The following is a 27,243-nucleotide window of genomic DNA, read 5'->3' on the forward strand; positions in this document are numbered from 1 at the left end:
AAGTAGAGGTGAATGGTTTTAGGTTTCGTACATGTTACATTTAGAACCCGAAACCAATCTATTAGAACACATTTATCATTTTTTTGAACTTGAAACCTAAAAATTTGTTTAGCTCCAGATTATACACTTATTATTGGATGCCATAGAACATTGTAGGATCGTGCAAAAACATATATCAATAAAAATATAAAAAATTATTTCAGGATATAGGGTCTAGGTTCCGGGTTCCAGGTAGTGGAACTTGGAACTTACCCATTGGAACATGTTGCTCAATTTTTGGAACCTGGAACCTACCATACATACTTTGGAACCTGGAACCAGATCGGATCTTATAGGTTCCGGTCCTGAGTTCTCGGTTCTACCCTGCAACCATGCTCACCCCTAGGGGTGAAGGACCATTACTTGGTTAAATTTTGGAGGGGTTACCAAAAGAAAAAAAAAAGAAAATTGTGCTAATAACGTACTCGGCGCATCCCGTTGGTATAAGACACTAGAACACTTCCAAATTCTAGTTCTAGAACTAATGGGTTGGCCCAAATCTCGGGTAACATTTGCAATTTGGTCATGTGACACGTTAATGTCGAGGTTTTTTTTTTTTTTTTTTTTGGTCAGATGTTAATGTTGAGTTAGCTAGCTAGAATTTTGATAGGAGATCCCCATAATAGTAAGCATTTGCGATTAGAAGACTAGCGCTCGAGGAATATCAAGTATCTGCGGTGATTTTTTTTTTAATTGGATCGGTAATATCCTTTACTTTCAAATTTTAAAAAAGTTTTGATCTCTGTAATTGTTCGGTCATGAGAAAGGGATCCTGCAATTTCTGAAGTAATTGGCAATCACCTCACAGCTGAATCTTCGAAGCTAGATGGCCTTTCAAAAAAAGGCCGCATTGCCCAGTTTTAAGGTGCTGCAGCTTTAAAGTGTGGTGTAAGTCTGGATCACCGAACATGTACTTTCAATTCGTCATATTCCTGTCCCAAAGGCAACATAGCTACAGCCTACAGCTCAACCACTCCTACACCAAATAGGCTCGAAGCCGGAAATAACCGATAGCAAGGCAAATAAACTCACTTTTTTTCCTCGGTAAGCATTCGATGACGAGATAATATTGCAGAGTTTGACCTGTAAAATTGATTTATCCAAATGTCTCGAACTCTGAACTGAATATTTAAATGGCCATACAATGTTAAAGGCTTTAGCTCAATCTAGCAAATTAGCAATGGTGTTTTCTAGGATTGATATGTTCTTCGGGGTATTGATTTCACCTAGGGGATGTCCTAAACTCAGTGGCCCAATGGAATGCTGGTGGTTTTGCGTTTTCTACTCATGGGACTAGCACCGGACGACAGAATTAAACTTAGGGATAATGAAACGAATGTTCATGAATTTTGACATAATATACAATGTGGTCCATAAATTTTATATTTGTTCAATTTAGTCTAGAAATTTTAGTCCAATGTGCAATATCATTCTGTAACTTTTAACTTGTTCAATATGGTTCCTAAATTTAAATACATGTTCAATTTAATTCCCAGACTATATGAAAATGTTCAATGTTATCTTTCTATTAATTTCAATTTAGGGACAACAGTAAACATTTTTATACATTTAGGGACTAAACTGAACATATACAAAAAAATTCAAGGATCACATTAAACAAATTTAAAGTTTAGGGACCATATTGTGCATTGGGCCAAAATTCAAAGACTATTTTTGCCATTTACCCTTAAGCTTAGTATATGCCCTTACCAAAGTAGGAAAAAACTTACCACATGCAGATATTCTAGAGTTCTTTGATGAACATTGATCAGTCAATCAATTCTGTTACTGGGTATAGTAACAAAAACCAGTATGATATAAGATTACTCATATTTAACCCTCAAGTTAGAAATAAATCTTGGGTTAAACAATTTATTTCGACACTAATCAAGTGAAGAAGCCTCGATCTAACCAACAGATAATCTTGATATCCACAAACCACTAAAAAAACAAAATTCATTATGCGTAACAGATGGTCATTTTACTTCATGTTTCATCATATGATATTCTGATTTAACTGTGTCGGGAAAAGCCTCAGATATCTTAGGGCATAAGCAATTCTCCAACAAGCTACGCAACAAAAGAACAGACTGAAAATTGCAGCCGATTGTTGAGTATTTGACAATTGTGGACGAGGGATATTTAACTTCAAATTTTACAGATTTGGTGAATCAACATGACGATGAATTAATCAATTGAATCTGTGAAGAGCACAATTCAACTTCATGTTATGAAGCAACAAAGGCTGACAAAAAGACATTCTTTCACTTCTCTATCCGAATGTTGCATTCCAGGAGCCATGTGTTAGCTTGTGCTGAGACATTGCCCCGGCATCCCTCTACAGCAACAAATGGCCGACACAAAAAAAGCACGCGGGAAAAAGAAGAAGAAACGCCTAAAGGGTCTGAAATGTGGTGTTAAATCTTTTTAGAAGCAATAAATGAAAAAACTGGGAAACAAAGAGGGGGAATCCGTTGGTTGAAAAGATTGCTCGGCAGAGTTCATGCACCGATTTGTCAGTTCCAAACTGTTGCTAATTGCTTTTCCTTGATGATCACTCCCAAGCCAGCAACTGGAGGATTGAATCAAGCAAAGCAATTCAAGAATGTCAATGAAGAAGGAAGGCTCACACACAATAACGATAAGTGTCGTATGTTTTAGCAGTTTCGCTTTCCCTTGTGATCTTCACAACTTGTCCACGCTTTAGCCCAAAGTATCTAGCAACTGGGTCAGTAACTAAGATACGAGGAAGCTGCCACATGAAAAGCGATATCAGACGACATTATAGTTGGAAACTTTTAATTTCAAATGCTAGTCGACCCAGCCTTCAAGAAGTTCTTGAACAGAAGAAATTGAAAGCAATGCAGCAGAATAAAATTGGCTACTGATTGGAAAAAGGGTGCTTCAAATGTTGGAACATGGATTTCCCAAGGATAAACTGATGAAGAAAGTCTTGAAAAATTTCTAGGTACAACAAATGACTGCAAATCGCAACATAAATGCAAATTCAGATGTAGTAGCACAAAAGCTTATGGCCAAAACATGTGTAGTAGCATAAAAGCTGAACAATCCCGTGAAAACCTTGCCAAAGGTCCTCATTATGAAGGAAAGAGCTCCCAATTGCTAGCTTAACTGCATGATTTCAGGAATTGAGTCACTTTTGCAAAGGGCTATCTGAAAACTTCACTACTTACAGAATCAACTAGCAAAAGCCAATCTTCCCGACCCAAAAAGAGGAAAAGAGGAACACTCTGTTTTTTTTTGGGTCAGAGAGGCACACTCATTTGAAATCACCAAACTCAGATACATTTGTTTACTACATGCAATTGATTATGCATTCTTTCAGCTGCAAAACCAAGGTTGAATCATGCTTGCCCATTGAGAAACTTAAACTACAAAAGAACATTATCCAGGCTAATGAGTTGTGAAGTTGTGGTAGTTGTTTGTTCAGTACATAGTTGTCTTTTTTAGAGTGCATTTTACTTAGGTTTAAGGGCTAATAAAATAAGAAAATGTTCAAGCATATTAAATACCTGAGAATGAGACTCTAAGATTGTTTCAAGTAAATAGCTTCAACCCTATTGCACGTCATCTTTTCTCTCATTAAGTATTTGCAACGATACATTCACCTATTTTGGCTTTCTCAATTACTATTCTTTCTCTCCCATCTTTCATTATGTTGCTGTGAGAATGGCGATTCCACTATCTCAAAGGGTACCAGAGCCGAAGAACTTAGACAAAGATAATTCACCGTGGCAGAGATTGTGACCCAATAAAATGACAGTGAAGGAAAACAGAGAGCTAAAATCTGGCAGACAATTAACATTTGTTGTGATCTATCAAATATCACGATGACAAGCATGTGCAGAAGCTGGAGGCTCCAGAAGGCAACCACAGGCCCTTGGACTTACTGAAAGATAATAGGAAGAAAAGTTTGACAAATTCCTTTCATGAGGCAAGATTCTCTCCACATATAAATAGAGGAGGTGAAGAAATCAAGATTGGAGCTATTGATTTCTGTTGCAAGATACAGGTGGCAGACTATATAGACTGGGAATCAACTGTTGAGACTTATTTCAAGTAAAAATTAATGACTAAAGATAGGAAGGCCAATGCTGTTTCCCCTTCCCAACAATAAGAGTTATTCACAAAGCTTATATACAAAGAACAGAAAAATTACAAGTGACCAGGTTCTTACCTTTATGTCCACTGAAAAGAAAAGGTGGACAAGGCATTTTACAGTCTGTTAGACGTTACTGCCTTTAATGTACTAGAGAAAAGGATAATAGTTGGAGATATCAGCTTTCCAGTTCACGTTAAAGTGAGAAAAATTGCGCATTATATGTTCAATAGAAATAAGATTTCATTGGTTCCAGTTTGACAATCAGTAGAATGCAAATGCTAGTTTTCAGCAAGTCGGAAAAATCATAACCTTGCCACATGTCAGAATAAGCACATCCCACTCTCCCACAGAAACCAATGATGGGTCTGCCGGCATGATAAGAGAACATGAGGGGAAGAAGAAAAAAAGGAAAAGAACTTCTTTCTTCAGTCAACTGCTGCAACTTTTGTTGAGGCAGCACAATTAAGTCAGTTTCTAGAATTAAAAATAATAATGTGAATTAAAACAATATTATCACGCCACTGGGGGAATCACCCAAGTACACTATGTATTCTGATAAGGGCGATAAAAAACAAAATTCTAAGCTCATTTCTGTTATCTAAAAGATCTAATTGACTAACCTGTGTTTCCTTTACCCCATACTTTGCCAGTATTTCCTTTTTTTCCTCACTGCTAAGCACCTTATGCTGAGGAACAAAGGCATGCTCTGTGATATTGACCAGCAACTCTGCTTCCTGAACCATTCCAGCATTCAGATATTAAGGAGAATCACTACAAAAATTTCAACTTGCTTCTAACACAATACTGGGTATTACTTTGACAGAAGTTCATTGTGCATAAATATGACAAATTAATCCACAAGAATGTTTTAATGTGTCAAAAAATTCACCAGAATAGTAGGGAATAGCAGGTCAAAAAGACATGCTATGTTTTTCTGAAGAATTTAATAAAAAACACAATTTCTGGCACAAGAAAAACACAATAACATATCTAGCAAGAACTCCAACAAGCCATCATATCTGGTATTTCAAAATCTCCTACATTTTGCAGAATTCTATAAAAAAAAAGTTTTGAAAAATCACTATAGTGGTACATAAACAATCGAAACAAGACAAATGCAAAAGTAAGGTTGAATGATGCAATAACTCATGTATTAGAATGTAGACTGGAGAGCCTTTCCAGGATATTTCCACACTATTTACTTAGGCATCTTCCTTTTTTCGTTTCAATCGAAAATTGGCTCAAAAGTTCACATGTTTGGTATAGCGGAAATACATGTGTGGATGCAATGCATTGATCGACATTGTACTTTGTCTTGTAATTGAGTCCTTTTTTGGTGTCTTGTGCTTTTTTTTTTTTTTTTTTGGCTTTCTTTTCTATGAGTTGCAGCCCCAAAGAAACGATACATAATTATCACTGCAATACCAATTACAAAAACTCAACGACAATTTACAAGTGACGACATAACAAAAGCTAGTTTTACCTAAGAGACTAACACTTGGCAATAAAACCACTCAAGGATGATAAAGAGAATTATTAAACAAGTCCAGAACAATTTGTCTCACATTTTCTATTCAACATTGCCTAAGACGTTGATGCATTGATCATAGCTTTCTTATTCCTCTCACATGGGTATACTATGTTCGAGTCAAAGTTCAAAAAGATAAATCGAAAGGAACAAACATAGCCAAGGATGTCGTTCTAGGTGACCTACTGATAGTCCATGTTCTATTTATCTATCGGAAGCTGCCTATAAGACCAAAGTCTGACATTATGACAATCTAAAGAAGCAAATTGAAAGCAGCATTGGTGCACTATAATATGAACTAGAAACTGACAGAATGGAACAATGACTTCCTAATGCCATTCAATCGTTTACCTCAAAAACCTCCATCCGGAAGCATGCATTAATTTCGGTTACAGCCGCTTTGGCAGGGGGAGTCAGACCCTTCTGGACAACCAAGATTGCACAGAGGACATTATCTGTTTTCATGCGATTGAGAAAAGCCCTTACCACAGGCACGCCAGACTTTGCTCCCTCAGGAAAAAAGACGTAGATCTAGTCCAGTAATAACCAGCAATAAGAGAAACATTCAAAAGTATCTCAATATTCATAGAGATGCAGAGGCAAGACTCATCTGTTAAGAACACATGCATGTTGCATCAAAGAAGCTGCATAAGAGATTGCTTACGCTATGTCCAATCTCAAATTACAAAACACAATTATCTTTTGTCTTCCAGTAGTTTACTACTTAAAGAATTGATGAAAGAGACCAAATCATTTAATCTGTGAAAGACCAAATAATAGTGGGCAGGCATTGTAAAGTATAAGTGTATCTTGGAATCAAGAGAGACTACTACGCAACCATTTTAACAACAGCCCGTCACTTGACTTTTGACCACAAGAATCGTGTTGATAAAGAATTCTGGCATAAAACAGAGAACCGAAGGAAATTTCACTAGAGATATCAAATTCCCTAAATCAAGTAGCAGAAGGAAGACCTTATGCACTTTTGCGACGAAGTCATTTAGAGAGAAAGTATGGAATATAGCAAGTAGCAAACCCACTCTGCACTCATTTGACAGTTCCAACAAATTTTAGAAACCTGGCATAGCTGACACAATGAAAAAAAAGGTCAATAGCTAAAAGAGTCAACACCATGCTGAACCAGGATCCACCTACTGAACTAAATATCTTACTTTCTTTGTAATGAGAAGAATTAACTGAGGACAATACCCGAAATTTGGAACCAGAAAATAGAAAGGAAAAACCATATACCTGATCGGATGAGTCCTCCTCTCTGTTTTTTAAGATGAGAAGATCCTCCCTCTTCATGTTCTCTCCAAACTTCTGAACAAAATCTTTTCTCGTCATTTCTAGCTCAGATTCCTCAACAGCGTAGCCTCTATCCTTCAGCATTTGTAAAACTGTCATCCGGACTCTAAACAATCTGGTAATCTCTTCATCCGGTAGAGACATGCTTCGTCTTGAATGACTGCAAAAATTTACTTGCCTGTTAGTGGAAAATCCACAACTTCATTAGAAGAAATACCTCAGTGCTGAAGATCACATAAAACAATGAGGAAGAAGATGAAGACTTACTTAACAGTGAAAATACCCACCACAAGAGGCGCAAAGCTTAAGTACATAACTATGGATGCATCAAAATAAAGTTTTAACCCCTCCAAGTACACACCCAGTTGATTGGACAAAATTTCAGGCACGAGCATGAAAAGCAACACCGGTGGATAACACGAGATTAACGTTAAAACAGTTGCCCTCTATCTGTTAAAGACGTTTTTGCTGCCCCAAAGAATTGCCAATAAGTTGCGCGGCGTCTTCTTTCAAGCGATACACACCAAAGACATTAGACCAAACAACACAAACAGAGCATGAACGCGGAGTTGATGACAAGAAAAAACAGTGAAATCGCCCACCATAAGAGGCGCAAAGCCTACAAATTTTTCAAGTACATAAATACAGATGCATCAAAATAAAGTTCCAACACCGTCGGTGGATAACACGAGATAAACGTAAAAACAGTTGCACTGTATATGTTGAAGACGTTTTTGCAGCCACAGAAGATTGCCCATAAATTGCGCGACGTCTTCGTTCAAGCGATACACACCAAGGACATTAGAACAAACGACACAAACAGAGCATGAACGCGATGTTGACGACAGGAACATGGGTTAGAATGGCATCTACCTTGCAAGATAACGGTGGCAGAGAGTTCAGAGTGAGCTTTCAGACCAGACCGTCTTATGGTGCTTTCAAGTCGAGACAACCTAGAAGCCAGAAAAGCTAAGATGGGCACGGGCGCTCGAGGGTTTTAGGGTTTTAGCACTTTTGTTCTTTTTTTTTTTTTTTTCGAAAGCAGTTTTTTAAAAAAAAAATACGGATACATAGTCCTAAAACTCATATTACGAGAGTGCAATTAAATTTTACGACAAAAAAAAAACGGAAAAATGCCAAAAAAGGGCTCCAAGTATACTTATTTTTTCAAAAAATGACTCAAAGTGTAACTTGTCTCAAAAAAGGGCTCAAAGTGGCTTTTTTTAGTTCAAATAAGGGCCTAAATAGGGAGACTTTCGTCTTTTTTACATTTTGTGATTATTTTCCTTTTTTCCTTTTTCTTTCATGTTTCCTTTTCTTCTCTTCCTCGTCGCCGGTGGCCATGGGCTAAGCGGCCGGCCTCACGGTGTTTTTCGGGAGATTTGCCCTATAACCAAAGATGGATAGAGAGAGATTTCACTGACTCTGCTCGCTCCGGTTCTTGCCGTTACTCACTTGGTTTCTTCCGCACGAAGATCCTTTCCCATTGTTGCCCTTTCTCTTCTATTGCAAATAAGATGGCGAAGAAGATGAGGAGGAGAAGGATGAAAACAGCTGACCCAACTCGAAGACGGAGCCCACCTTAATTGAACCGATTGGGACGTCGAGGACCGAACTGTGACATCTTGTATTCCGATTTGTTTTCGAAGCTTTGAATAAATGAAAGGTCTTATTGATGTATTTCGGTTTAATCTCACTTAGAAATGATCCATTTTGAGCAGACCAACCAAATGAGAATGGCTAGCTAGGAAAATCAAGTACGTAGACCTAAGAACTTGACCATGAATTGACTCTTTGGCCATGAAAATTGTCAAGAGAATATTTTGGACCAATATAGGTCGATCCTATAATGATTAATGAACGATTTGGATAACACTCTACGCTTAAATCACGGGTGATTCCATTTGACTTAATATGGATTCCGAACGTCCCTAAATTATTTTTTAACGATCGTGTCCATCGGGACTAGTGATTGACCATCGTAATTGAATGACAACCAAAGTTGCCAAGGCTCGAGAAATTCTTAAACGTGATATTAATCACGGATCGATACGCGTAACTCCTAAAAGCCATCCGTTAGTTTAAGATACGCTGAAATTTCAATTGATCGAGATTGATTGCGAATCGAGCTTCAGAATTTGACCTCGGACTTTCAGGGGTTCCAATAATTAAATTTTGGACGTTTCCTCATCCGGATAACGATTTTTTTTTTGCGGTTCGCCCCAAAGGGTTTAGGAAAATAAAATTTGGATTGGAAATAGGAAAAGACCTATTTACCCTTGGAAAATATCCAATTTTTCACTTTGGCTCAAGGGCATTTCGGTCAATACCCCTAATGGCCGAAAATTTGGACTAGTCTTGGTTGGTGAAATTACCAATTTGCCCTTCTTGACTTTTATACCCCAAAATATCTATGCCAAAATTATCCTAACCTTTTATTAATAAATTTTTTGTCTTCTTCTCCATAAATTGCAAGAACACACACACTCTCTCTACCTCACTCTCTCTCTTGGCCGAAAATTCCCCTTACCCCATCCACCATTGCCAAAATTTCTCAAGCTCTCACCGATTTCGCCTTGAACCGCCTTAAATTTCTCTCGACTTTTTGCTTGGAAAATTTGCTAGACTTTGGGTAAGTTGGTTTCTAATCTTGGATTAGGTATCTAGGTTGCTAATGGACATTAGATTGAGTAATTTTGATGAAAAATTTGTGGGATTTACTCTAGAATATGGCTTGGCCGAAAATGATGAAGGAAGAGAGAGAAAATGTGTTCTTGAGATGAATAGTGATGCATGATTGAGATTGGAGGCCTAGGATTAAATCTAGCTTTATCATCTTTATTTGAATGGCCTATATTGAATCTTGCTTAGGAAGATTGATCGAACGGCCGTGATTGAATCCTGCTTTATGTAGATTAATCGTGTGGTGGAAATTAAATGCACGTTAGAGTATATTAATCGTATGGTCTCGATTAATTACCACGTTACTATAGTTTATTTGTATGGTACGTATTAATTGTACGTTAGTGAAATTTTGATCGTATGGTGATTATTAATTTCTACGTTAGCATAATTAATATCGTGTGGTGTAGATTAATTTTTGTGGTAGCATAAATTAATCGTGTGGCCCAATTGGCCGACGGCTTGAGTGTGATTTAATCGGGTGGTCCCGATTTATTATTTATTCAACGTGAGTGAATCACGTGGTCTCGATCAAATATTTATTCAGTATATTTAAATCGAGTGGTCTTAATTGGGCGATTGAGGAAAATTAGAAAGATCGTGTGGTCCCGATCTTTTATCAGAAAAAAATGGATGTGATTGTGTGGTCTTGATCTGCTAATAAGAAATTTAGCATGATCATGTGGCGAAGATTGATCGATCGGAAGGTTTTATGTATCATATGGTATCGGACGAGCGATCGAGGAATTATTCTTATCATATGGTCTTTATGAGGATTATTTGAGAGGAAGTGTGGAATTTTACCTTGAAGCGTTATGACGTGGGATTCGTATTTTTATAAGACCATATTTTACCTTGAGGCGTTAAATGCGGGGTTGTGCTTATTATTTTATCCCGAGGCATTAAACGTGGGATATTAACCCGATGGGTTATTACGTGGGTTATAGTGACTCGAGGCGTTATTATGCGGGTTCGGACTATATAATGGCCTGAGGAGTTATTATGCGGGTCTGTCCGTTTATATGATAGCCTAATGCATTAAACATGGGCATTGGAGTAACGTGGAATAATTATATTATAGCTTGATGCGTTAAACACGGGCTTTGGATCAACGTGGAATTTTATATGATGGCCTGAAGTGTCGAACTAGGGCTTCGGAGTAACGTGGAATATTTTTATTATAGTCCGAGGCGTGGAACGCCGATATGGGAGTAACGTGGAATTTTTATAAAGGTTTGGCAATTTTTGGAGAAAGAATGAAGTATTCTGGAATTTATTTATTGAGTTATTGATTGAAAGAGGAATTATTGGGAATTGCTCACATAGGACGTGTCGGGAGGCACTAGCGCCCTAACATAGGACTAGAGACTTTCATACCGAGAATTATTCTCACCCCATCGTGTGCTCTCTTTTTCGGACCCTCCGCCTCAACAATGAATGACCCACCCTCGAGATTCGGCATTCCCCGAGATATGGATACGTTAGTGACAGAGTATCCGGTTGGGGAAGATCGGGTATATTATAGGCACGCCACCACCGTTTGGGTGGACACAGGAGAGCTCTATTGGAAGCACCACACGTACGTGTCGTAGATGTCCCGCGACGGGGATATGTCGGTGGATCTGCCGAGTGGTTTCCGTATTCCTTACGATGGTGTTGGGGAATGGGACCCCACTAGTGCTGCACCTTCGGATGACGTAGTGGTGCACCCCGATGTTGGACCTGTAGGTTTGGAGCTAGACCCCAAGGTCATGGTGCCGGTCTCGGATGGGGAAGTCGTAGAACTTTCTGATGCGTAACAGCCACTTGAGGCCGATGAGGACGAGCTAGCAACTATAGATGATATAGTAGCGGATAGTGAGAACGAGACCTAGGGTAGTTGGCCTATTGACTTTTGTTGAGCGTTTTCTTTTGGAAGTATAGTAGGCTTCGACTACGTAATCTTTTTGTTGTAGTGGTCACAGGCTTGTACAGTGGCCTCCAAAGCTTTAGGTTTGGGAAAGTTGTATAGAACATGTGTATATGTATATAAGTTGTTTTTGCCATCCCAAGTTATCGTATTGTTGTTGGTTTTCGTACGGGGATTTGTTTCTGCTTTCGCATGTTTTGTTTTGTTAGCCTTTGGATCATGGAGAACTATACATAAGCGTGGCCAGGTGGGATGTTGACGAGCTCGCAGGATTCGGGTTGTGACACGGACCGACCCTAACACCCGCCGAGTACGACCTCTCCACGCCTTTGTACTTGAATTTGGGCCCACCGTAATCGCTTGGGCTGCTCAAGTTCCTCTCCAGATTGTGAAACACCACCTTCCCCGACACGTTCAGCTTCGGGTTGTCGGCCGTCACTCCTCTATTCATCAAGCCCCCCGATGGCTCTTCCATGGATCTCCGCATCGGGCTCCTCTCCGCCCTGCCCGCCGCCGGATGGTGATCCGTTGACGCCTTCTGATTGTCCGGTCTCGGCTTCGGGAGTCTCATCTTGGGGACATTCATCGCTGCTACGGTATTACCGTTCTTGTGGAGTGAGTTAGGGTGAGGCTAGTTGGAATCTAGCGAGAGGCGGTGGAGGTCCTCGAGCTCGTGATTGGAGGAAGACGAAGAGGACAGTGAGTGACACAAAGAGATGGAGATGGACTCGCCATCATAGGATTCTCCGAGCAGTGAGAGGCTCAGATTTGAGGCATCGGAGGTAGATTTGGAGCTGCGGTGGAGAAAATGCATCACCGATTTGGACATAGATTGGGTGTTCTTCTGAATGGACTCAAGACGCTTAGGGTTTTGATTTTGATACGCCTTCTTGAGGTAGAGGAGCTCCGTCTAGCAGCTGGAGTTCATCTTGATCCTCCGGCTGCGCTCGGAGTTGTTCTCCGAGGCCCGGGAGGCTCACCACACGGGCGTTTCCAGCGATAGCTTCGCGGTAGAGAGCTAGAGCGGGACAATTTTCCCGTTGAAGAAGAGCTCGTCGGGCGGGAGCATAACGACCGGATCTTTGAGGCAGAACTCGAAGTTTCCCCCAAGGGGTGGGGGGGGGGGACCCCCGCGCATCCACCGCGGGACGAGGTGGGGAGGCGATCGCCTTGGGCGAGGGGTCTCCGTTGGGGAAGTCGCGGCTAAAAGAGGTGTGGGGGCTGAGCCATCCGTATGCTAGTGCAAGGGAAACGGGAAAGAAAAAAAAAAGGAAAAAAAGAGAAGGAAAAAAGGAAAAAAAATCTCAAAATGTAAAAAGATGAAAGTGTCCCCATTCGGGCCCTTGTTTGAACCGAAAGAATGCACTTCGGGCCCCTTTTTAAAACAAGTTGTACTTCGGGCCCTTAATTGAGAAAATAAGTGTAGTTGGGGCCCTTTTTTGGCATTTTCCCTAAAAAAACTACAATCAATTTTTAATATTTATTAAATTTATGCAATTAAGTCATTCTGTTAACTCGGTCAATTTATTTAACGAAAATATTAAAAATATTATTTTCTTTTTATTTTCTTATGTGATTACATGGTCGAAATATCAAGAATAAAGCTAAAATGATGTAATTTTAGTCTAAAATTATTTTTTTTTTTCTAAATACAATTAAGTAGAACTTTAAAAGAAAAGAAATATAGAGAAAACGGCAAGAGCCTACGGGACCCTTGCTACTACAAGCCCACCATCACCGAGAAGGACCGATGTTGGTGGGATGGCTAGCTAAGGATCGACAAGGATCATCGAGACCCGGTCGGTGATCAGCAACTCTCGTCGATCGCAAACGAGGGCAGCTATGGCGACTAACCCCAGCTAATGGCAGCCCAAGACCAAATTTAAGCGAGGACCAACGACCCTTGCTTAATTTAGGTAACTGCCTCGACTTTGCCCATGGGTGAGGGCCTGCATGTCGTCATCCGTGGTCGGCAAGGGTCATCGGTAACCCTCCCTGGCCCTTGGCTAGACATCCCCCAACATCTAATATGGGGCAACAATGAGGGCTTGTAGCTCTCCCTTGGTTTCCCTTTCTTTTCTTTTTTTATTTATTTATATATTTAATTTATTGTAAATATAATTCACATGATTTAGATTAAGATCACGTTGTTTTAGTCACATCGGTGCCATGTAGGAGAGAGAAAATAATAAAAATACTATGTCATCATTTTTCATTAGTCAAGTTTGATGGAGCTGGTGGAAGGATTTGATTACACCAATTTGACAATTTTAGAATTTAATTGCATTTTCTGAAGTTTTAAGATTCAATTGCATTTTTTAGTTAAGTTTTGGGACTTCTAACTCACATATCCCTAGACAAGTATCATAGGTTAAAGTGCATTTGTTTTTGCGAAAAAACAAAGTCCAAATAAATTAGTTCAAATTTTTTTCTTAAAGTGATTGTCCACATCGCTTACAAAATAAACAATCAAAAAACATATTCATCATTCATAGAAAAAACAAATTAGAAATAAATTGTTGTCTATTATAAAAGTATTTTTCACAAGCTAATTATTTAAAGGATTAATGCCATGAAAAATGCCAAATTGATATACATGTGATAAATTTACTCTAAACTAATTTTTTCATAAAAAAAAACTCCAAATTGGAATACTTGTGACAAATTCAACGCAAACTAATTTGTTTACTATAAAAAAATTTCAAACTGGTACACATGTGACAAATTTACCATTCGTTAGTTTCCATAAAACTAGATTATATACCACGAAAAACCCCAAATCCATTATTGACCCCTAAATTTACCCTCATTTAACATTCTATCGGTATTCCCATGACATATTCGTCTTGTAGTGATCTGTCATCTATGTTAATAATGCCTAACCATTTTGATGGAGTATCGGGTTGAATGCTGACAAAGTGTAGATTTGGGTTATGGGAATTAGTTTATGATTTCTTTTAGGCTCCATTTATCTGACGAAAAATTAGTGGTTTGAAAAATATTTTCATGAAAAAGATAGCTAGTATAGCCTGAAATAACTAGTTAATAGAAAATGTTATTAATTATGGGCAATAATTTATGTATAAATATTTTTATTAATGACGAAAAGATTTTCTTGTTCTTTCATTTTCATATTTCATCATCGATACAAGTAATATTTTAAGAAAATATTTTTTAATTATTTAGTTTTTTTACTAAACAAATAGAGCCTTGTGCTCCATCGTTATTGAGGCGAATGAGTAACGCGACTTTCTCAGGGCACGACTCTCGTAAAGTTGATAAATTGCAATTTTGTCGAGTGTTTTGCTGACACAAAAAATGAGTGCCAACAAAATAATCAAAGAGCTGCAAATTATCATTTTTCAATTGATGGCAACCGACAGAAGAATAAATGCGGCATGTTCACAGGTGCCTCACTATAAGAATAGTAAATTTTCATATAAACTTCACAGTGATTCCTCATTTGGTAATTTAACAAGTACTGATTTGCAATAAGCTCCAAATGAATATATTAATCAAATAATCGTAAAAAAACAATTTATTTACAATATTTAGATGACATTTATAAGAAGTATCTAATGATTATGACTTCAATACATTATGTTTGACAAAAGTACGGATATTCTTTAATTATTATCGGACAATCACTTATTCTCAAATCTCATGAGGAGCTAATAATTTTCATTTCACATCTCATGGAATTCGTCGTCCAATGCCTTTCTAGGGGTAATTTTTAGTCATGGGTTATATAGGAACCCCTCGTTTAGTTAATACCAAGCAACAAACTCCAATAGATTTTGTTCATCACTATCGATCCCTACATCGCCACCTTCATATTTCATGTTTATTTTTTTGTCCTAAATCGATTCAAGTTCATTCTGATATCTCACCGGTCACCACACTTGTCGCGACCTAAAAAATAAACGGGTTAATTTTCGGGCTAATGGATTATCAGGTTAATTAATTAACTAACCTAACTCGGACTCTCCCAAGTCCATACCAAATCGCAACTTAAGGTTCAAATAATTAACATGCAATGTGTTTTGAATTTGGAGTCGCCACTAACCATTTTCGGTAGGTTGATTAGAAACCTAAATAAAATAGCGGGAGAAAACTATCTTATTTCCGCGAACCGGAGATTTTGAATTCGGGGATTTGGTTACGTCAGATTTCTCTAACGCCCTTTCGGTACCATTTTCATGAAAAATATTTGATTTGGCAATTTTGATGGATTTTACTTGAAATTCAAAGATGCAATTTTTTTTGATTTTTTCTTCTTTTTTATGGGGATGTAAAACATTGAACTTTGTACGATATACACCATGGGTGATTTAGAAAGAAAGAAAACGCAGCCAATCACGAGTATTTACAGAAATAAATTAACATGTAATAATGCTAAAATTTGGAACACGTGGCATGTCTAAAATAAACAAACGAATGTTCACACCAAACGATTACATTTTTGTAGATCGAGATGGAAATGATTACCTTCTATTACACAAAATCTTACTCACATACACGTTATAGTTCCCTTCAAGATCTCGGAGTTGGAAGAACGCGTTTGTCGTCGAAAATGGCAAGCAATGGCGTTGTTGGGTGGCGAGAGGCGAAATGTTGGGACTCGTCGAAGATGATGCTCGACTAAAACTCTTTTCTTCACTCTCGAATTTTCTCTTCTGATTTTGCTCAAGAACTCTCTTTTTCCTCTCTAAAAATTCTTCTCAAAAACTCTCTCCAAACTCTCTCAATTCTCTTCCACTCCCCCTTCAAATTTTCTCTCTAAAACTCCTCTCAAGAGCTCTCTAAATGCTCTATCACAAAAATTCTCCTCCTCAATTCTCAAGAACTCTCCCTCTTTTATAGCCAAATTTCTCCATCCTCTTTTTACCATCTTCCCTTCTCCATCTTCTCTTCTTCACCTTCTTTTCACCACCTTCCCTTCATCATCTTCCCTTCTTCACTTGCCCTTCATCATCTTCCCTTCTTCATCTTCTCTTCATCACCTTCCCTTCATCATCTTCCCTTCTTCATCTTCCCTTCTCCATATCCCCTTCTCTTGGTATTTGCAATACAGTCCCCGAGGTTCTAAGTATTTGCAATATAGTCCTTGAGAAAATATTTCTTTCAAGTCCAAATATTCTTGCTACATTTTTCACCCCATGTCAAGTCCAGATGCCCGTTAAATTAAGCTCAAATGTTCTCACGATTCAATTATATGCCAATGCAATGTATGCTAACAAATAAATATGTGAGATGATTTTTATAATTTTTATGCAAAAAAAAATAGATTAGTCAAAATTTAGGCGTCAGCAATTGCCCCTCTTTGAGTGGAGGCTCGTAGAGGTTCCGCTCAAAGACAAAATTGAACCCTAAATTTTGACAGTGCAAATGATGAATGAACTTTTTGGCGGGAGTTTTAATCCCATTTTTTTATGTAATGAAGTGATGCATGATATGCAAGATCGTAAATAACATATGCCAAAACTTCTCTTTTTTCTTTGTTAGAGAAACCCGCACATGGATCGCATACAAGAATACCTGTTTTACCAAATTTCTCGTAAGCTAATGGTTCTCTTAATTTCCAAGCTTCTTTTTGCGGATGCAAGGATTTTAAGGTATTTGGCCTATCTGTTATCGGAGACTTCTCCCTAATGCAAGACAGCGCAAGATATGTGTGTCGTTTGAGATCACAAGAGCTACGTCGTTGTGAGTCGAAAGGAAAGAGATCAAGTTCACAAGAGCTACGTCGTTGTGAGTTGATTAAATGTTGAAATCGCCAGTGTATATGTCTTCACGATTCGACAAAGGGGAACCAAAATCATAAGAGCTACGTCGTTATGATTTGGTTTGGATCAAAATCATGGGTGCTTATGTCTTCATGATTTGATAAAGGAGCCGAAAATCATAAGAGCTATGTCATTATGAGCCGACTAAAGGTCAAGATCACCGGTGCATACGTCTTCGTGATTCGATACCGAAATCATAAGAGCTACGTCGTTATGATTTGATGAGATGTCAAGATCGCCGGTGCATATGTCTTCACGTCCCGAGATTGAAACCATAAGAGTTACGTCGTTATGATTTGATAAGATGTCAAGATCGCCAGTGCATATGTCTTCACGTCCCGAGATTGAAACCATAAGAGCTACGTCGTTATGATTTGATAAGATGTCAAGATCGCCGGTGCATATGTCTTCACGTCCCGAGATTGAAACCATAAGAGCTAGGTCGTTATGATTTGATAAGATGTTAAGATCGCCAGTGCATATGTCTACACGACTTGATAGGAGAGGCATATTGCCCGAATTGAACAATATTTGATAGGAGCACCATCGAATGGAATCGATAAGTACAAAAGGGGCATATTGCTCGAATTGAATCATAACAACTATCATCGGAGGAGTTGTTAATTTGAAAAGGGGTTCGGAAAACTTACCCGGGTTCTCCAAACGATTAATCAAGGAACGAAACAGATTGCTCGTATCGTACCTGGTAGGCATTTGCCGGCAAAACTTGCTCATTCGATAATCCTTGGGTGAATTTCGAGACCTTGGGAGGGAACTCGAACATTGAGAATGTATTACCTATCATAGAATGTCAGAGGTAACACACACAAACATATTCAACAATGAGTATAATGCAATCACTCATACTATGGTTCATGCATAACCATTCTGTCAAGTTTGCATTACCAATTTTGTCCAGGGAGGTTCTCACATTATGAATACCTCGAATGTGAGCTGAATGGGGGGACTCCGGTCCGAAAGGGCTTCTCTCGACTCTCGAGAAAAGCTATTTATCATGTCTGCAGGATTCAAGAGAAATCACTCAATCTTTCCATCATCGCATTCGATAAGGATCCAAGTAATCTCGCAATTGATACGACCGAGCCGATCCGGGAGGTCTTGATTAGGACCGTAATGAGAGCTAGGTCAAAGGTTTACAAAGGGGACTCCGGTTGAGTCAAGGTTCTTTGAAATGAATTTCTTCATCATTTGCTCCGGATTTACAAGTCAAGAATCCTGCAAAAAATGAGAGAGAAATAATCTTGCTCGAACTTCTTCGAGTGATGCTTAAAATCATTTAACTCTACGTTAACTCAAGTGCCCTAATCGAAGAGACTTTGGAGGGTTATAACGTAGGCTAGGATTGGGGACCGAGGAACGAAAAGGCTCGTTTTGGCTCGGAAATTAAATGAGAAGGGGCTTGACGTTGGTGATCATCGCCGACTAGTCACCGATCTTGGTCTTCGGAAATGTCTTGGAAAGAATACCATCATTGAATGAGGGATGGTAGTTTTCTACTGAAAATTGCACTTTACAAACCGATTTCTTGGGGAGTCTTCTTCACAACAAGTGTCTCGTCAAGGATTTGCAAGAGACACAATGCAAACATGTACATGGAATTTACAACTTAACATGCAAAAATGTACATTCAAAATTCAGAAGTACTTTACAAATGAATGTGCATTGGCCTTACTTTTGGTAGGCACTTTGCTTTTCCTATGCTTGAAATTTTCATATGAGATCGGCCTTTGCTTTTCTTACTCCCGACTCTCATTTTTCCTTTTTTCTTCTTTTTTTCGAGAAAAGATTTCTTTTCCTTTTTCTTTGAGAGCCCTTCGACATCTCTTTATTTTGCTTTTTTTTATTTTTTTTTTTTTTTTTTTTTAGAGCGGGCCCTTCTCCTTAAATTTGAGTTTGCCTCTCCTTTTTTTACAATCCCATGACTTTGAACCGGGAATTACAACAAGCATAATGATCATTCGGGAATTCTCTGTTGACTCGATCATCTCCAATTCTAATCCTTGGGAAAATGCTATCTTCGCCTTTGGAATGAGCAAATGATCACCAACGGGGTTTAAGAAATGAATTTGCGAGGCTCAAGTGGGCTATGCAAAGAATGAAGTGTATAGGATAGAGAAGTGAATGATCTTCATCATCCTAAGGCACTTGAATTAAAATTCGAGTATAAATGCAAAGAAACACCCATGAGATTAATGTTAGTCCGAGCAAGAAAATTTCTAACCATTTACCTCGTGTTCTTTGTTAGAATTAACTCGTCTGGACCCCGATGTAGGGTGGTTCTTGACAGGGGTAAATAAATGAAACCACCGCTCAAAAGGGGTAATCAATGGATAACTTTGTAGTGTTTAGGATAGAGAAATGAACGCCTCCGTTACTTCGGTTATCGTACCTTTTGCGAGAAAACTCTTTACCTCGGGGAATGCGGAATTTGGCCACCGTTCATCTCGCTTGAAAAAATGGGACGTGTTTGGAAAAAGATTGCCTTTCATCATCCTGTCTGCCCCATTCCATACATTCGATGTATCTTATGCGGTTCATGTTCCTTATTCAGAGTTGGTAAATTAAACATGAGGAACAGTCATGCGCAAACTATGCAATGTATAAGTGTTTTTGAGCATGTAAAATGCAGCAACTTTTTATCTTGGTGGACAGAATTCGCAAGCACATAAGAAACTTCTTAGGGCGTGGATCGTGAGTTGCCCCTGCTCATGCAAATAAGTTGCAAAACTTCATTATCCGGTTCGAGACATGAGATTGTCAAAGGCTCCGAGGAATTTCTCATTTCATTAATTTTAGGGAGAAGGGATACTTCCCTATCCGGAAAGGCAATGACCCTCGTAAAAATCAAAAGGGAAAGCATCAATGTACGTTCTCATGTTCTAAACGAGTTGAAACGATACCGCTTTACCCTTGTACGTATTCCTTGTAAATTTTGAATTTGAAAAGATCGATTCATCTGGATCGGATTGTATGTTTGTGATGTTATCTCTCCGGTTTTGTAACCATTTGGGCTGAGCTTCAATCGGCATTGAACTGCGAAGTAAAAAGATTTTTATTAATCTTTGTACATTGACGCCAAATCCTAGGATCAAACCCGAGACGCCTCGGACCACTATCATTCCCCCGACCACTAAGCTGTGGTGTTGGTGATTTTCAACTTGTCATTGACATTCATCAGGATCCGATTGTACCCGGAGAAACCGTCCATGAATGAGAACAATTCAAACCCCTGCATCAGAATACGCCCATCCTTCTTTATGACTGGGACTATATTGGCAACCAATCGGAATATTCTGTAGTCTCAAGGAATCCGACGTCAAGCACCTTCATGACTTCCTCTTTGATCTTCTAGACCAATTCTAGTCTGGCCCTCCTTGACTTTTGCACCACCGGCTTAGCCGAAAGATCTGTCGGCAAACAATGTTCGACAATGGAACGGTCAAGACCGGGCATATCCGCATAGGACCAGGCGAAAATGTCCTGGTAATCCTTCGGGAGCTTAGTCAAGCGCTCGGTCATCTCTTTGGAAAGGTTTGCCCCGATCTTAACATCTTTAGGGTTTTCCGCATCGCCTAGGTCGACCGAGACGGTTTGTTCACCGGTCAAGGGCTTGATCTCCTCATGTCGTTCGAAATCCCGACGAATTTCCTCATAATCTGGACTAGACTCATCTAGGTAGTATACTTCTGAATCCACTAAGTTCCCCTCCCCTTGAAACATAAAGTAACAAAATCAAAAGGACAAACGGGGCTTAATTGCGGTATGATTTTTTTGAAGAACTTTTTTTTATTTTTATTTTTTCAAAACCGTGGGACATGAATTCTTGAAGAAGCCCAACCCTCGGTTCTTACCATGATGACAAACTTGTTGGTCGTTGGTTATCGTCATCGGGTTGGTTTGGGATACTTCAACAAGATTCGAAAAATGGTGCAATTTTATTGATATGAAATTACATCTTCTAGGAAAGAAAATCCAAGAGTGCAAGACATAATAGAAATCCAAATGCAATCCAAAATCTAAAGGAAACAGAAAATGTCCCACGTAGGGGATTGCATAAACATAAAGATGTTACTCCGAATCTAAACCTTCCGGTGGATCATCACATATGGCATTAATGAATGATTTGGAAGGTTTAGGCGCCAGGTAAGGTTCCTCCTTATGCGCTCCGTCTTCAGATATAGCAGCAATGGTTACATCATCAAAACAACCGGCGATATCGAAGACTCCTTCATCCTTACTAGCACCAACATGTCTGATTCCCAGCCCGAATACAGCATTAACTTTACCGGAATGATCTGGCAAAGGATTATTCCGGACATTTGGCTGTTTGTTGCCTTGGAATGAGAATGCTTTAGAATCCAGGAGATCTTGAATCGGATGCTTGAGTACAAAACAGCCATCGGTGTCATGTCCAAGCTCCCCGCAGTGGTAATCACATTTCTTCGATGGATCATATCTCGGCAAGCTCGTATTCTTGGGTCGTAGAGGCTCGGAAGTCGGTAAACCTCTCTTACGCAGAACCGCAAGTACCTGCGACAAGGTTCCTGGTAGAGGGGTAAACCGCCGAGGAGACCGTTGATTCCCTCTTTGTCGTTGCATGCCGAAATTAGCCTGCTGCTGATTAGGAATCTGTACGGCTGGTGTCCGGGTCGTGGGTTTTTGGCTGTAGGTCATGTTGACCTGTGGGGCCGACTCCTTGTCTTTCCTTACCACAAACCTCTTAGTCGTCATGGCGACATCACCGTACCAACCTTTCTTCATGCCGTTCTCGATTTCTTCAGCCATTGCGATGAGATGGCTGAATGACGTGGCAGCAGATCCCAAAATTCGAGTTCTCATAGCTGGCGGCGGGGTGGAAACAAACAATTTCATGAGTTCCCTTTCGGGAGGGACCGGTTTCAGTTGAGATGCCACGTTCCTCCACCTGGTGGCATATTGCTTGATTGTTTCTTCCTTTTTCATCTCAAGCTGCTCAAGGTCCTCTCCGGTGGTGAGCACGTCCAAGTTAAAGCTGAAATGTTTGATGAAAGCATTAGCTGCCTTCTCCCAATCATCCATCCGGTAGATCTCGTAGTCCGTATACCATCTCATGGCAGCTTCTTTTAAACTAGCCTGGAAGGTCTGAACCATTAAGGGACCGTTGGTCGCATGCTTATTCATTCTTGCCTGGTACATCCGGACGTGCTGAACCGGGTTGGAAGTTCCATCATACTTCTCAAAGTCGGGCATCTTGAACTTCTCCGGCACCGTGACCTTTGAAAAGACAGACAGGTCAATCTGGGGTATGTTGTGAGTCCCCTCAACCTCTCGGATCCTCTGTTCCATTTGGGCCAACAGTTTGACCGTATCACCATTCAACCCGGGGGCCACGGGGTTGGCTTGAGGGATTGGGACTACGGGCGGCGTGCTCGAGTTCACGCCTGTGATGATCACATCCTCTAGCGGCATTGTCGGATATGGAGTAGCTTCTAGGGCTTTACCGACGTTGTCCGTAGGAGGAATTAGAGCAGGAATGGTTAGCGGCGGGCTGGAGGTGGATGATTGAAGTTTGGCGGCAAAGGCGGCCATCATTTCCTCCATCTTTCGGGACATCATCCCTTCAAAGCGCTCGGTCAAGGAGCCAAGTTTCTCATCCAGGGCAGCACTAACGGTGGCGTTGATGTCGGTCATCCTTTTTGCTACTGATCGGGTGATATGTGGAGGATCCACGATAAATTACCTGTATACAGTAACAAACCCAAAATGAGTACAGGGAGCAAGAATAGCGAGCCGGCCCATGGCATCCCTCTAGACTCAAACGAACAAAGTGATTATGACCAAAGGATTGAAACATGTAATTTTCAGTTTATCCGCTTTTACGAAAAAATTCATATTAATTCGCACGTTGATCAAAACATGTCCAAATTTTACGAGCTTGTAGTTGAGAAGATGATGAACAACTTTTATGTTGGCCAATCGGACTAGAAATGCACGGGTCAAATCAGTTTAATGTGTTTTTCCAAAAAATCACATTCAGAAAATTGTTATAACCGCAGGTAGTTGAAAAAACGAAAGGCCATCTTAAATTATGAATTTAATTCTGAAATTTTGTAGGATATTAGTTGAAACATAGGTCTACAACTTTCGTGTTTGGCACTTACTCAAAGCTCGATCGTAGAATTTAGTAAAAATCGCACAACAAGAACAAGCCAAATCAGAAATGAGGACAACTGATAAAATTGTAAAAGCTACGGAAGCAAAGTGCGAAATTGGAAATAAGACAACGATACTCCTAAACCATGGACCAGCTCAAAATAAAAATGAGATAATAGGGTAAAAGAGACAAGACATTACCGTTCATAAGAAGAAAATGTCAATCACAAAGACATGCGCATGAATTGTGAGTTTAAATCTTATTCTATCTATCCAAAAGGCTTTTGCAAAGTGAAATGATGAACGAAACGACATGTCGCAGCCTCGCGCGCAATCATCATGACTAGTCGCAGCCTCGCGTACAATAGTCATGACTAGTCGGGTTCAATCACTTCGGCTTGGTTCGGTCGACAAGGGCAATTCTCATGCATCGTAGCCTCACGTGCATAAGAACGACCCTTGAGCCATTTTTTGAAAAAATTTTCGGGATCCGGATGGGATAACCTTTAGCGAAGCCTTACCGCCAAGGTTAAAGGACCATCTAAATACCATCTTAAAACTATTAGTGTGACTCAGGTCCGGTCACGGGTTGTGTGCGGTGTAGTGCAAAGACGATAAATCATGCACAACAATTAAAAGCAAACACCGCTTTAATGATTCAAAAGTTAAATCACAATTCCAATTCACCAAGCCCGCAAAACAAAGGGTTAGCCAATCACTCCTCCCCTTATAACTCCCAATCTGCAAAAGCATTTAACACCTAAGAATGAGAATTCAACCAAAGTTTGCCAAATCAAGTGATTCCTTTTTCATGAAATTATCTGGCCTAAGTCCTCTTAAATTCCCCGGTGGAGTCGCCAAGTTGTCGCGACCTAAAAAATAAACGGGTTAATTTTCGGGCTAATGGATTATCAGGTTAATTAATTAACTAACCTAACTCGGACTCTCCCAAGTCCATACCAAATCGCAACTTAAGGTTCAAATAATTAACATGCAATGTGTTTTGAATTTGGAGTCGCCACTAACCATTTTCGGTAGGTTGATTAGAAACCTAAATAAAATAGCGGGAGAAAACTATCTTATTTCCGCGAACCGGAGATTTTGAATTCGGGGATTTGGTTACGTCGGATTTCTCTAACGCCCTTTCGGTACCATTTTCATGAAAAATATTTGATTTGGCAATTTTGATGGATTTTACTTGAAATTCAAAGATGCAATTTTTTTGATTTTTTCTTCTTTTTTATGGGGATGTAAAACATTGAACTTTGTACGATATACACCATGGGTGATTTAGAAAGAAAGAAAACGCAGCCAATCACGAGTATTTACAGAAATAAATTAACATGTAATAATGCTAAAATTTGGAACACGTGGCATGTCTAAAATAAACAAACGAATGTTCACACCAAACGATTACATTTTTGTAGATCGAGATGGAAATGATTACCTTCTATTACACAAAATCTTACTCACATACACGTTATAGTTCCCTTCAAGATCTCGGAGTTGGAAGAACGCGGCTGTCGTCGAAAATGGCAAGCAATGGCGTTGTTGGGTGGCGAGAGGCGAAATGTTGGGACTCGTCGAAGATGATGCTCGACTAAAACTCTTTTCTTCACTCTCGAATTTTCTCTTCTGATTTTGCTCAAGAACTCTCTTTTTCCTCTCTAAAAATTCTTCTCAAAAACTCTCTCCAAACTCTCTCAATTCTCTTCCACTCCCCCCTTCAAATTTTCTCTCTAAAACTCCTCTCAAGAGCTCTCTAAATGCTCTATCACAAAAATTCTCCTCCTCAATTCTCAAGAACTCTCCCTCTTTTATAGCCAAATTTCTCCATCCTCTTTTTACCATCTTCCCTTCTCCATCTTCTCTTCTTCACCTTCTTTTCACCACCTTCCCTTCATCATCTTCCCTTCTTCACTTGCCCTTCATCATCTTCCCTTCTTCATCTTCTCTTCATCACCTTCCCTTCATCATCTTCCCTTCTTCATCTTCCCTTCTCCATATCCCCTTCTCTTGGTATTTGCAATACAGTCCCCGAGGTTCTAAGTATTTGCAATATAGTCCTTGAGAAAATATTTCTTTCAAGTCCAAATATTCTTGCTACATTTTTCACCCCATGTCAAGTCCAGATGCCCGTTAAATTAAGCTCAAATGTTCTGCCGGTCCAATTATATGCCAATGCAATGTATGCTAACAAATAAATATGTGAGATGATTTTTATAATTTTTATGCAAAAAAAAATAGATTAGTCAAAATTTAGGCGTCAACAACACTTTAGAAGGGTAATTCATGGAAAAACTGAGACAAGCTCCTATTTCGGCAATATATATAGAAGAGACTTCGATATGCTTTTAGAAACATGCTTCTAAGATTAAGAGCAACCTAAAGTTTCAATTGAAGAGAATTTTTTCAATTGCTGAAGTACTTTCTATTTCACAGAAAGACGAGTATTTTTCATCCTTTTCAGAACTTTTTAAGGTCAAGCGTAGCTTCAAATTTAGTTAGGAGCTTTCAAAAAGTTCTGAGTAAATTAGAAAACGCGACATCAAATTTCATATTTGATTTGACATTTCTTAATTTATAAAAGTAGGATTCTGTTACCGTGGCTAGTAATTTTAATGAAGTGGTTAACTCCCGGAAGTCTACAACACAAAACCATGAAAACGCTTGCCTTTTCAAACTGTAGAAAAAAAAAGAAAAAAAAAGGAGCCGTTGCGACAACAGCGGATTGAAATGGGGAGTAATGTATAATGTGGATGGCTTCGATATGTAGAACGATGGTCGAAACACGAAACGAAGCACTCCTCACGAAAAAAATAAAATATAACGTACGAGTTGGGGCATGTTTCTTTGGCTCAACACGGGATACGATTTAGGATATTTGCTGACCTGGTTCTAATTGGGCGGTTTAAACCGAGTTATGTGCACCGTGAAGCGAATAAGTGGGCAAATGGGCTTGCCAATTGTGAAACTGTCAGAATTAGACAATGCCTTAGTCTTGGTTTCGACCTCAATCTGGATTGACTATGTTAAAATACATAGACTATATTAAAGTTGAGAAGATAAATACACAGACTATAATGCAATGACATATATTAAAGTTATGATTAAACGAAATGCGTGCTAAAACTAGTAAATGGAGTCTTTTCACTCTTACTTGTGCTTCGGTCATCTTTCAAATAGCAGTTTCGTAGAACAAGAAAAGAGAAATATGAAACTGATTAACACAATATCTAGTTATCTATCAACCAAATAATTTTTTTTTTAAGAAAAGGACACCAATTTTGTTCCAAATGAAAAAAGAGAAGGAAAAAACCAAAAAATATAAATGGAGACAATTGATATTAAGAGGTCTTGAATATTTAAAACAGTAAGTCATACAGGCATGCAATAATATGAATTCTCAACACTACAATAGCCCCATGTACGTGCCCGCATCAGGTCTATTCACTAGAAGAGTGAAACCTGATCGCTCATTATCATCAAATGACCATCTCTTACAGATTTGACACTGTCAAATTCGTTCTGTAGTACCATCATTATATTTGGATGTTACCAGAAGAAAGTATCCAAAGTACCTGTTGAAACTTGAAAACGTGAAAACAAAAGAGAAAAAATTGTATTATGATAATAATAGATTACATCAATATTATAGCTCACTAATAGTAAAGAAGACTAAAATCTCCTTACTAACAAATAAGCCCAATATTTA

The 27,243-nt window shown here is 39.1% G+C and overlaps 1 protein-coding gene and 1 pseudogene across 4 annotated transcripts; both read right to left on the reverse strand.

Moving 5' to 3' along the window:
- Positions 1–2,201: 2,201 nt before the first annotated feature.
- On the reverse strand, positions 2,202–8,023 carry LOC115753850 (DNA-directed RNA polymerases II and IV subunit 5A-like). 4 transcript variants are annotated; one of them, XM_030692677.2, is made up of 5 exons: positions 7,872–8,023; positions 6,942–7,176; positions 6,042–6,221; positions 4,783–4,896; positions 2,202–2,791 (listed from the first exon to the last, which is right to left on the reverse strand). In XM_030692677.2, exons 2-5 carry the CDS (start codon positions 7,140–7,142, stop codon positions 2,666–2,668), a joined length of 621 nt encoding a protein of 206 aa, XP_030548537.1. In that variant the 5' UTR covers positions 7,143–7,176; positions 7,872–8,023; the 3' UTR covers positions 2,202–2,665. The 4 variants fall into 4 exon arrangements, with proteins under 4 accessions (XP_030548537.1, XP_030548538.1, XP_030548540.1 ...); XM_030692678.2 differs by having other exon boundaries at positions 6,942–7,222; XM_030692680.2 differs by having other exon boundaries at positions 6,942–7,158; positions 7,872–8,014.
- A 478-nt stretch (positions 8,024–8,501) lies between these two features.
- Positions 8,502–12,727, reverse strand: LOC125314625 (annotated as a pseudogene).
- Between the last annotated feature and the right edge of the window lie 14,516 nt (positions 12,728–27,243).

Source organism: Rhodamnia argentea, chromosome 4 (assembly GCF_020921035.1).
Source record: "Rhodamnia argentea isolate NSW1041297 chromosome 4, ASM2092103v1, whole genome shotgun sequence".
Classification (NCBI taxonomy): domain Eukaryota; kingdom Viridiplantae; phylum Streptophyta; class Magnoliopsida; order Myrtales; family Myrtaceae; genus Rhodamnia; species Rhodamnia argentea.

Excerpts from the sequence above, each read along its gene's own strand:
- LOC115753850 (XM_030692677.2), bottom strand. The coding sequence starts at position 7,142 with ATGTCTCTACCGGATGAAGAGATTACCAGATTGTTTAGAGTCCGGATG. Across the intron at positions 4,897-6,041 it reads TCCGGATGGAGGTTTTTGAG|GAAGCAGAGTTGCTGGTCAA; the intron begins GTAAACGATTGA and ends GGAATGGTTCAG. Across the intron at positions 2,792-4,782 it reads ATGGGGTAAAGGAAACACAG|CTTCCTCGTATCTTAGTTAC; the intron begins GTTAGTCAATTA and ends TTCATGTGGCAG.